Below are 11,776 nucleotides of genomic sequence, written 5' to 3'. Positions count from 1 at the left end.
TAAAATTGAATAAAAAACGTTCGTATTTTTAGATTCGTAAAATTCATCACGGATCGTCGGAAAAATAAATTATAATGATCAGAGAAAAAATAAAAAAGAGTGGGTGAAAAAAATATTTCCTTTTTTGGCTGGAAAACAAAAGTAGTTGAGAGTTAAAATTATCTAGAAATGCTTTCAAACAAATGTTTATATGCTTGCAAGTAACATTTTAAAATGTTATAAACATAGTTTTAAATGTTTGGATATTAGTGCTAGAAATGAAAGTTAGACAATATTAGAAGGTTTTTTTTTGTTAAACTATTTGGGGGACGCGCTCGAATATGATTGAGTTCTGATTAGATTGAAAGGCAAACCAGATAAAATTGGAAATTTATAGATTGAACTACTTTTCAAAATTAGAAATATATCAGTTGATATGGTTAGAGGACTAAATAAGGTACAGTGGCTTGCGGCCATTTTTATTAATATTCTTAAAAAAAAACTTAATTTTAATTTAAAAATAACCCTACATTGAATTTTTTTATTAAAAATGCCCTAACCGCCAGGCCCACGGGCGGCCCAAAACACAAGCGGACCGCCCGTGGCTGGGGCGCTCCATACCACTAGCGGACCGCCCGTGGCTGTGATATCCAACTGACAAATAAAATCAAAGTTCACAAAAAAAAATCAAAGTTATAAAAATTTACGACATCACTTCGTAAATATATCAAATATTTTATTTTTTGGCATACACTCTAAATAAGAACATTTTTTTTTCACAAAATTATTCAAATCAAAATACTAAGATCTCTAAAAATAAAAAAGACCGTGGGGCGCCCTAGCCACGGGCGGTTCGCTTGTGTTTTGGATCGCCCGTGGGCCTGGCAGTTGGAGCATTTTTAATAAAAAATTCAATGTAGGATTATTTTTAAAATTAATTTTTTTAAGGATATTAATAAAAATGGCCGAGTGGCTTGAGTACCAGAATATTTCTTTTGTTTTTAATTTATTAAAATTATATTTATATCCGATTTGTATCTATTCGATATCTAATTTGTAAAATTTTATGTCCAATCCATTAATCTATTCGACACTGTCGGAGTGTCGGGTATTAATATCCGTATCCGAAAAATTATAAAGATACAGTTTGACCACTATTATCCACCGTGGAGCGCAGGGGCCTCTTTAATCTGACGGTCCGTCTAAGCTAAAACCTTGGGTTATTTAGGAGATCCTCTTTCCACGCTCCTTTCTTCATTATTTCTTAATTCTCAGGATCGATTTCTCGCCTCCTCTATTAGCCACCGCTCTCAGTCCCTTCTCTCTCTCGCGCCGGTGCCTCCTCTCCTCAGTCGAGTCTCTTGCCTCAGTTGCGCTGCCGGGCTCAAGGTACTAGTCGATACTTGCTCAAACGAAGAAATCAAACCTCAATCTTCTTCCTCTCTTGCATTTGTTTGTCCTGCGACTACAAATTCAAAAATCCTAATTCGCTAGCTTTGCTCAGGTATCCTCTCCACCTCACCATATCTCTTCTTACTTCCTCAGGGGAATTCCTTCAGCCACCATTCTTGTGAGATTTCTTTGAGTGAATTCTTTATTCCTTTTCTGATCCAACGTATTCATTTTCTTTTTTAGAAATTTTTTTTCTTATGATATCGTGCAAATTCCTGACTTTCTTTGTAATCTTGAAATTTTCTTTGTTTGTTTGTCCTGCGACTACAAATTCAAAAATCCTAATTCGCTAGCTTTGCTCAGGTATCCTCTCCACCTCACCATCTCTCTTCTTACTTCCTCAGGGGGATTCCTTCAGCCACCATTCTTGTGAGATTTCTTTGAGTGAATTCCTTATTCCTTTTCTGATCCAACGTATTCATTTTCTTTTTTAGAAAATTTCTTTCTTATGATATCGTGCAAATTCCTGACTTTCTTTGTAATCTTGAAATTTTCTTTGTATGCCTTGTTTGGGTATTGGAATTAAGATTCTGAATCAATACTTGTTACTTGATTTCCAGTGAACAGAAATATTAATATACAAGGGATTTAGTTGTAATTTCCTCTGTGCACTTGGGGTATAGTATGGTAATTAGTTGCATTCTCTGTTTTAATGGTTGCTTTAATTTGAATTGAAACAGAGATGTACAGTTGATTTGCTCTGATTTTTCTTTGCTGCACTTGGGGTATAGTATGGTAATTAGTTGCATTCTCTGTTTTAATGGTTGCTTTAATTTGAATTGAAACAGAGATGTACAGCCCTCCAAAGGACTTTAAGTTGCATTCTCATTTTCCTTTGCTCAGGTGATTAAGAAAGGGGTGGTGATAAAGGCTGATCTCAACTCTGGAGCAATGCACCTACAGTCGCATCTCACCAACCAATACCCTGTTCTGAACTCCACCTGGATGCCTCGAGCCTTATCTAACAACCTTTACCTTGTTGATCCGCCACATGCTAAATGGAGGGCTGATGTCCTTTCTCAAGGACAGGTTATCTTAGGCGATGTATCTTATCCAGTAGCCCCTTTTGATCCGCCTTCGCATGATGGCGGGTATGATCCTATTCAAATCTGGTTGAACATTCGGGGTTTTCCGCTGATGCTATGGTTTTATATGGAGATCAGAAGGCTTGCGGAAGAGCTAGGTGGTTTCCTAGTTGAGGTTGACCCTCGTTCCAGTGGTCATCACGACTTCACTGTTCTCAGAATGAAGATCGGAGTTCCTAAGGTGGACATTGTTCCAAAATTTAGGCGACTCCACTTTGTTAGTGACAATGAAATTCACAAATACTATGATCTCTTCATAGACATTGAGAGTTCATCGCATGACAGAGGCACCTCGCAGCCACTCCAGTATTGGCAACCAATGAAAACTGAAGAAGAGGTATCCGGCTTAGAGGAGGCTGTTGATAAGGAGGATAGTATTGTGAACAAGTTAATTATTGGTGAGGAAAATCTGAATGCCTCGTCCTCAAACCAATCCGATGTAAGAGATAAGAACAGCTTCTCAGTGTTAGCTGAGATTGATACCTCCGAGGAGCTTTACATTGGGACTTGGAACCCCCGGATAGACTTAGCAGTGGAGAACAGCAGCAAAGAAGAAAATGGTAATGAAGGGGATAAGAAGAACGAGAAAAAGAGGTGTGATAAACTGAAGCTCATGGAGAAACCACCACTTCCACCTGAACCGAGACATAGTGCCGGGCTGAAGAGGAAGGACCCTATTGCTAAGGAAGGGACAAGAAAAGGTACAAAACTCAAAGAATCCCTCCCTACACCTTCAGGTACAGATTCTCTGGTTGAGGTCTTTTCTTTCTCACACTTTTCTGATATTGAAGTAGTTCAATAAATGGAGTCTTCTGGCTTTTCTCTCGGTTCTGTTTTAGAAGATAAGTTATGTAAATTAGAATACTAAGGGGTGTTTTTGAAGTGAGATGTTAGTTAATATTGATATTGATTTAGTAGGAATACAAAAACTAAGAAAGAGTCTTTCAAGGATAGAACTCTCCATGCTTTAAGTAAAAATATATCTAGCTGGGTTATACAACCTTCGGAAGGGGCTTCAGGAGAGATTATTGTAGGAATTTATGTCCCCTTGCGCATCTCACCGAAATTAATGTTTAATGCAGGCCAAAGAGATGGCTACCACGAGTTCAGAAAATTTGCGCAGCACAATTGGAATGTGATGAAATCGTACTACCAGAGCGCTAATTCTGAGTATTTGAGGGGTAACCATAGACATGCTTCTTTTCTCGCTGGAAAGGTAACCTTTTGTCTGTACATATGTTCTTCGTCTCTTTGTTTCATAAAATATAACAAAATCCATATGATTTCAGGGTAGATATCATTGCAACTTGGCTCGTGCGGAAGATGAGAAGGCTAGCATTGAGATTTTTAGAGCCATGTAAAATCTGATGCCCAAGTTTTCTTAATTACTAAATTTTATGTGTTGTGCATACTTCTATTTTATCCATTAATAGTGTAGTGAAAAGTTGCTATTTACTGTTAACTTATTGTAGCAGATTTTAAATCTTATCATGCTTTAAGATAATTAATTATATCATAGGTCGGAAATTAAGATTAGAAGTCCTGTTGCAACTCCTAATCTTGGATTTCGTACAAGCAGGAACAATGCTTATGAGAATGCGAGCATCATCGATCTGCATGGGCAGCATGTTAAGGAAGGAATTGCTATTCTCAAGAACCAGCTTGTGTCATTCACATACAAAACTTGTAAGTCCAAAATTGTTCTGAATTTTTTAAATCTTGTTGTATCAATGTGGCAGGTGACTTAAACAGTTAGCATTGGTCGGCATGCTCAAAATCAATGATGCACCCATTATTTTAGGAACACCTGCCCTTTATTTTGTATGTGCATCTTTATCTTGTGACACCTACCCTTTTATTTCTCAAAATTGATCTAATGGTTAGAATAGCGTGCTTTTTTAGGCATACTATGTAAGTATTTAAACAATGACATTCAAAACAGTAAAATATTCCTATCTATAATAATACTTTCTATATTAAAACAGCTTTAGTCCAAATATGATGACACTGTCAGTAGCGTGCATCTCTTCGTCATTTGATGCTTGACATTGTCAGTAGCCAAAGATAAAAAATGTTTTAGAAAACCAATAAAGTAACAGTAATAAGAAGTGACAAATTTTATGAATGAGATATGACATGTGTGACAATGACCAAAGTACCCTTTTCCTCACAGTTTATCTGACAAAATCAGAAACAATGAGGGGCAACATTGGTATCTTGTAACAACATTGCACATTCCTCTTGTTAGTTCTCTTATCATTTGATATGATAATCTGTCAAGTGTGAAGTATCACTAAACATATAAATGTTTTATTGATATAATTTTAGCGAGCTGGGTATGGATAAGCTTAGAAATCAGGTGGTACCAGTACCTGAGCAGTGTCAAAAATACCATTGTTAGTGATCCTGAAGGAGTGAACAGCCCCGTCTTATTTATATAGAAAGAAAGAGAAAAAATATAGAAAGTTAAAAAAGAAAAGGTCTAGGTTGTTATACAAGAAAAAAAGATTTAACGCAAACATACACACAAGAGAGTATCCCAAGTGTGGCCCACCCTTTCTTTGAATCACTTTCTCTCCCTTGTTTATATTCTGCTCAGAAAATATACATATATGAACCTATTATTTAACTCCTTTCTTAGAAATAAGACCAACAAAAAATCCCCTAGAAATAATGTACACGAGTATAAGCTAATGAAATAATAACTAATCACGTATCTTTGTCGGAGTGAATTCAATAGGATTATGTTCCTCTATTGGAATTTGTATACGTACCTCGTAAGGATCCTCTTGTGCTATTTCAGCTGACAATGTTTGCAAGTGTAAGAGAACTAATCATACACTCAGTTAACCAAAGTTGTTGTCTAATTCATGCTAAATATTGACAATTAGCACCCATTGTCGTCTTGTATCAAACATAAATAATAACTACTAATAACAACCATGAAATTTATTCTATTCAAAAAGGTAAAACACATACATCTCCAGTTTACATTAAGAAACGTAGGAGAGAGTCGAACGAACAGCTCCATTTGCTGCTGAGCCTGAGAGTTTCACCTCCAACCCACTCTGCAAATAAAGCCTGAGAGTTGCAAAGTAGCAAATTTGAATAACCAGCTGTTAAATTGGTTGAACTGCGCCAAATGCTAACTACAATTTGATAAACTGACCTAGAAATTTGAAATTAGGACCTTGAAATTAGGCACTCTGGTTACTTTAGGTCTCTAACAGTTATGCACAAACCCAATTGAAATTAAAAAAAAAAAAAACGCAACCTTTGCAAGTGATAAGTCTAATAAACTGATTGATTTCATTGAGTCCATATTCTGATTCTCTGAAATTGATTGCATTTCTAAGCTAAAAAAGTAAAAGGGTGAATTTTTTTTGTTGATGCATAAGGTTACATGGTTCACTGCACCTCCATACCAGTCCTTGATGCCATGTACCAGTGTTTAGCACACCAGTCCTTGAAAAATTAGCAATGTATAAATTGCTAATTTTTAAAGAAAATTAGCAATTTATGACGAGAAAAGAATGGGAAGAACATATTAGATAGAACAAAAACCTTTCTGCTCTAGGTATAGGGTTAGTGTGGCAAAGTGCGTTGAACTGTCACCTCTCAGCCTGAGTCGCCCGGTGCGTGAGATAGCCGACAGAGTTGCATGCGTGAGAGAGAGAGAGAGAGACGGTGGAGTTGCGCAAGAGGGAGGAGGTCGACGCTGCATGGGAAAGAGCGAGAGAGAGGAGGCAACAAGTGAAAAGTTGGAATTTTGGTGGTTAACAGGTTTAAGTCGGAAAACATCAGATCTATTTTAGATTTCTTCGTTAAGTCGTCACACCCTTTAATCTTAGTTTGATTTAATCGTATGGTGATGCTGCCCATCGAAACCAAACTAGGTTTGATGGGCGTTGGACCTACACTGCTATCTTGTCTTTTCCATCTAGTATGGTAAATATAATTTCTATGTGTTTTTTTCATGGTCTAATGAGTTTAATTTTCTTGATTCACTAGCTGTGAAATACCTTAGAGTAATCACTGGCTGGGGTGGGTTCGGTAATGGCAGAGGAAAGCTAAAGACGTTGGTTAGTTTTAGAAGAAAAAAAAAACATAATAAAATTTGCATTTGTCTTTCCCAAATAGCCAAGATGTCTTTACAAATTTACTTTTTTAAAAATCTCATGTCATTACGTGTTTTTAGGTGAAGAACCTCGCCACCAATGAGAATATTGAATGGTGGGAAGAAGATTTGGGAACTGTTGTTCTCAAAATTAAAGGAAAAAAAGGTTATACATTTACATAACGGTGGCGAGGAACATGTACATGATTTAACACTTCAGGTCAGGCAGAAGACGCACAATCTCCAGCGACTTGAGGCGCAAAGAAACGATCTCAACTCAAAAGGTTTAGATTCCCATTTGCATATCAACTCTAGGTTAATTGTAGGATTTTAATTGGTTTTCTGATGGGTACCTCAATCAAAGTTTTGATAAACTTGGTCACGTGTTTAATTTTAGTTTTAGGGAGTAATTACAAAAGAATGGTGGTAAATTATTGTGGATTTGGCTCTGTAATCTCTGTTGACATGAAGATACATCAAAAAGAATAATTTGGCCAATACTACATAGATGCATAACCTAATTTTATTAGTGGATTTATTTACTTCTAATACCTTTTAATTTTATGAAATTGCAGTTAGAATGCTTAGAGAGGAGTTACAGCTGCTACAAGAGCCTGGTTCCTATGTTGGTGAGGTGGTAAAGGTATAATAAATCCAAGGTTCTTGTCAAGGTAATTACTTTTTTCTTTTCTTGTACACATACTATTTGGGTTTCTTCCTGCATTCTCGTGTGTGTTTTTGTTGAAAATGTCTGCATCGAAGTAAACATTCATTTTATTTAACAATAATTTTACAAAAAGTACATTAAGAGAATGCAGGAAGAAACCCATCTATTATCTTGTGTGTGTTCTCGTGTGTTAAAAGTACATTACTGAGTTTGTTTTAGTTTGATTCAGAGAACATGCCCCATCTATTATCTTCATGGATGAGATAGACAGTATTGGATCTGCCCGTATGGAATCAGGTAGCGGCAATGGTGACAGCGAGGTGCAACGTACCATGCTCGACCTCCTCAACCAGCTTGATGGTTTTGAAGCTTCCAACAAGATCAAAGTATAGTTTTCAACATTGCTCTTTTTCTTGGAAAATTTGAACCCCTTCAGAACCTCGAGTTTCACCCATAGGACCCGCAAAAGCAAATAGTATGTTACATTAGTAAGGAAGTATGAAAATTTTCATGCTTCACTTACATTGTTCTTCAGTAAGCTGTCCATACAACCACCTCTCTTTTGAAGAACAAGTGAGAAAAGAAGGCCTGAGAGCAACGGGGGGGGGGGGAGCTCAGGGTTTCTAGGGGAAGAGTACATCCACGCAGATATTATTTTGTTGAATTCAGCACATCATAAAATATTTGTAAAACAAGTGAGAAAAAGAAGGGTTGGGAGCGAGGGAGGCCCTTATGGTTTCTAGGTTTTGGTAGAGTGCATCCATAGACCACAGAGATATTATTTTGTTGAATTTAGCACAGTATGATATATTTTGTCATCTTTAAATGTTAATTTCACCTTATTGTCTTGCAGGTTTTGATGACCACAAATAGAATAGATATACTGGATCCAGCTCTTCTCAGGCCTGGTCGTATTGACAGGAAAATTGAGTTTCCTAACCCCAATGAAGATGTAATGTTGACAAATTTCAGTTATACTCAGTTAATAGTGTCATTTTGTTTCATCATTAGGTTTAACTTTTATTCTATTTTCAGTCACGATTTGACATATTGAAGATCCACTCAAGGAAGATGAATTTGATGAGGGGTATAGACCTGAAAAAAATAGCTAGAAAGATGAATGGTGCTTCTGGCGCTGAGCTCAAGGTACTCTCTGCCTCTCAATGATCTTGTTGCTTTCGCCTTTGTTGGTGTTTGTACCTGTTGTTTGGTGCTCTGACCACTTTTTAATATGATTTTGAGTTTGACTTCTCTGTAGGCGGTTTGTACTGAGGCTGGTATGTTTGCACTGAGAGAAAGGAGGGTCCATGTGACACAAGAAGATTTCGAGATGGCAGTAGCGAAGGTGATGAAGAAAGAGACTGACAAAAACATGTCCCTTTGAAAGCTCTGGAAGTAGGGACCGAGGAAAACTCATGGCCTTGCATGCTAAATGACTTATACTGTACTGTTAAAACAAGTAGTTTGTAGTACTGCTAGTTTGTTTGTGCAAAGTTGAGGATGTCATGCCTAGTAGGCATTTAGTTGCACAAGGTTGTATTGTGTGTTTTTGTACAAGATGGTGTTTAGCAATTTCTTTCTCAGAACGTTGTTTTATTCTGATTTGAAATCTCTTAGCTAAGTATATATGGTGCCGTGCGTGGGTACTGAGGAATATGCTCAATATAAGTACACTTGCTTAAAATTATGGCTTTGTATATAATTGTCCCGCGAGAATGGACACTATCATTTCTGGATGCTTTTTAGATGCAGCCAAGCGTGTAGATGTCAGGATAGTTATATTTTAAGAGTACTTTTTAAGGAAATAGTACTTGCTGCATGAGAAAACTTTTTAAGCAGATAGTATATACTTACTGCATGAAAAAAATGCGCAATTGTATTTGTATTGACATGACGTCTAGTCTATAATGAAATTTCCATTCCCTAAGAAAACTAGCAAGAAAGCAAAGGCACTGGGCCATCACAGGGAATGCCAGCTCTTTCCAACAGGAAAATTATCATCTTGTTCAAACTTTCGTTGGATCAATTGAACTGAAAAAAATTATCTTTTTCAAATCGTCAAACTCTATCCTTGATTGAAATGCAGCTTTTGCTAAATTTATAATATTTAATTAAAGCAGATCGGTTCAATTGTTTAGATTCCTCATTTGAAATCAATTTAATAGGTTTTAGAGTTAAGCTCTTGATATTGAATTGGCTTCAAATGATGAATCAAACCGTTAAAACCGGTCTACCTTATGAGTGATGTGTTTACATGCAAAATTTGTAAAATTTCAAATTAATTTAGTGTGAAATCAAGCGGTAAAAAATATTATAATTTAATTTTAATGCATTATTTTTCCTTCATTTTTTCATCTTTTAACTTTATAATAAACTAATTTGAAATTTTATAAATTTTGCACATAAATGCATCAGTACTTGTGAATAAGATCAATTTCAACCGTTTAGATTTATTGTTTAAGTCAATCTAATAAGTTTTGGAGTTGAGTTTAAAAACACTCTAATTCTACACTATTTATAATATTCCAGTTTAAGACACACTAAATACTAAACATTTTGAGTTGGTAGGCCATTTTTCCTAGCCAGGTGGTGGTCCTTTCGCAAATGTGCAAGTGTGAAATAAAAGTTTTTTTACCTCGCATCCTGGTCACTTTTACTTTTTCGTTATTTTGTAATCTTCAGAGAATGATACCTCATCCGTGGTAGCAAAGTCTAACATGACATAAGGACTACTATCAATCTATCATGTTACCAAGAGTTGGTTTCGGGTAGAAAAGTCTCGAGATGCAGCTTTTGCCTACTTTTTTTTTATTTTCTTTTTTTCTGTTCTACTTCAAAACAACACGATTTTACATTGACGATTTTACATTGATTTCGAGATAACAGAGACAGAAAGATACACATTGTCATCATCAGAGACTAAGTCGTTTTGAATTTGTATCCTCAATTCAAATTTTGAGTTTGCCTGTAAAGAATTTGAACTGGTCATTTCAAATTGGCGCGAATCTTAAAATTATCTACTCTATATTAATATGTTCCATAATGAATTCTTAACAGACAGATCGAATTTCCAAACACAATTTGAAGTTGGTTCAGAAAATACTCACTCCATAAAGTCCCCAGAACACAAATCCTTATGTAAGAGCACAGATTTGTCTGCAATATATTAGCTTGTATCCTTCGAAAAATGTAAAGCCAGTTTACTAAGAGTATAAACTAGTCCAGACTCCATAGGACACCATATAGAGAGAATAAAATAAAAAGAATCATGTTCCCATATAATCAAGAACAAAGAACCCATCACAATTCACAAACACCATCATAATCAAACATTTCCACAATCCAATTTAGCCTAAAACTCTTGAACTCTGATTGCATAGCGGGGCACCTCATATGTGTCTTTCGCTTTTAATTTCTTAACACCAGCTGTAAATGCAATCTTGTCAGATTTATAGCTCTCGATGCCAACATGAGTCACCTTGACCCAAACCAACAGTTTGGTTTTCATTCCTTCAATGTTTGACAGCTTGCCTCTTGCGAGAGTAGCTTTCACACAGGATGCATACCTTATGATGGAGGAGTCGACCTTGAAGCTAATCTCACATGGAGAAGAGAGGTGAACCACTAGTCTGGATTTTGATTCGTCTAATTCATAGGTTACAATGTTTTTTGGAAAGATGCCAGGTGGTAGGTTATACTCGCGCAAGAGATCTGGCAGGAACTTTTAACGGTTTACCTAGAGATATAATATAAAAATAAAAGTAAGATCATTAGTAAAAAAGGATAGGTTATATTGACAATAAATTTGCTTAACAACCGTGATAACCAACTAAACAGTTATCAAAATCAAAGAAGTAAAAGTATAGATTTCTTCCTTATAATTTAGACAGATTGTGTATCAAATTCGGTACAATGGAAAACCCGATTGGCATCCATTGTGCACTTTGAAAAATTAATGATACAATTTTCTCGTCAAGTGATTGGTTTCCAAACGGTTGCACCAAAATTGATATAGAACCTATCTATACTACAGAAAACATGATCTACAATAATTTCTTTAGTTTGATAACCGTTTTATTGGTTGTCACTATATCCCTTTATTTTAATAAAAATGTTTTAAAGTATTCAAAAAAATTAGCAAATGAATTTCCGTGCAGATTATGCAATGTTTTAGTTGCCAGGTTCCTTTTTGCAAACTATAACTTAGGGTTAATTTTTTTTTTTTTTTGGATAAAAGTTAGCATAGCTCACCTAGTGTTTAATAATTTACAAAACAAAGGCATCAACCTGTTGTTTGCCAGATAAATTTGATAGTTTGGGCACATAGGTTGGCAAGCAAAAGATGCTTTGATCAAGGTTCACATGGAGAATTTTGGCATTGGTTCTAAAGGACATAAAGTGGACCAGTAAAAGGGTGTGAATGGATCTGATACTTCTAAGCCAACCATCAGTGAAGTGCATTAGTTCAACTGTTGA

The 11,776-nt window shown here is 35.9% G+C and overlaps 2 protein-coding genes across 2 annotated transcripts; both read left to right on the top strand.

Annotated features, from left to right (window-relative positions):
- The first annotated feature begins 940 nt into the window (after nucleotides 1-940).
- On the top strand, nucleotides 941-7,376 carry LOC144559356 (uncharacterized). Its single transcript, XM_078308373.1, has 9 exons — nucleotides 941-957; nucleotides 1,255-1,368; nucleotides 2,112-2,166; nucleotides 2,275-3,253; nucleotides 3,599-3,732; nucleotides 3,806-3,873; nucleotides 4,096-4,202; nucleotides 6,715-6,917; nucleotides 7,209-7,376. The coding sequence occupies exons 1-8, from the start codon at nucleotides 941-943 to the stop codon at nucleotides 6,735-6,737; spliced, it is 1,497 nt and encodes a 498-aa protein (XP_078164499.1). The 3' UTR covers nucleotides 6,738-6,917; nucleotides 7,209-7,376.
- A 143-nt stretch (nucleotides 7,377-7,519) lies between these two features.
- Nucleotides 7,520-8,877, top strand: LOC144559838 (26S proteasome regulatory subunit 8 homolog B-like). The gene is made up of 4 exons (XM_078308985.1): nucleotides 7,520-7,686; nucleotides 8,154-8,252; nucleotides 8,336-8,446; nucleotides 8,559-8,877. Exons 1-4 carry the CDS (start codon nucleotides 7,555-7,557, stop codon nucleotides 8,682-8,684), a joined length of 468 nt encoding a protein of 155 aa, XP_078165111.1. The 5' UTR covers nucleotides 7,520-7,554; the 3' UTR covers nucleotides 8,685-8,877.
- Nucleotides 8,878-11,776: the final 2,899 nt, after the last annotated feature.

The sequence above is a fragment of the Carex rostrata genome, chromosome 9 (genome assembly GCF_964058835.1).
Source record: "Carex rostrata chromosome 9, lpCarRost1.2, whole genome shotgun sequence".
Lineage (NCBI taxonomy): Eukaryota > Viridiplantae > Streptophyta > Magnoliopsida > Poales > Cyperaceae > Carex > Carex rostrata.
This window is presented reverse-complemented; position numbering and strand designations above follow the sequence as displayed.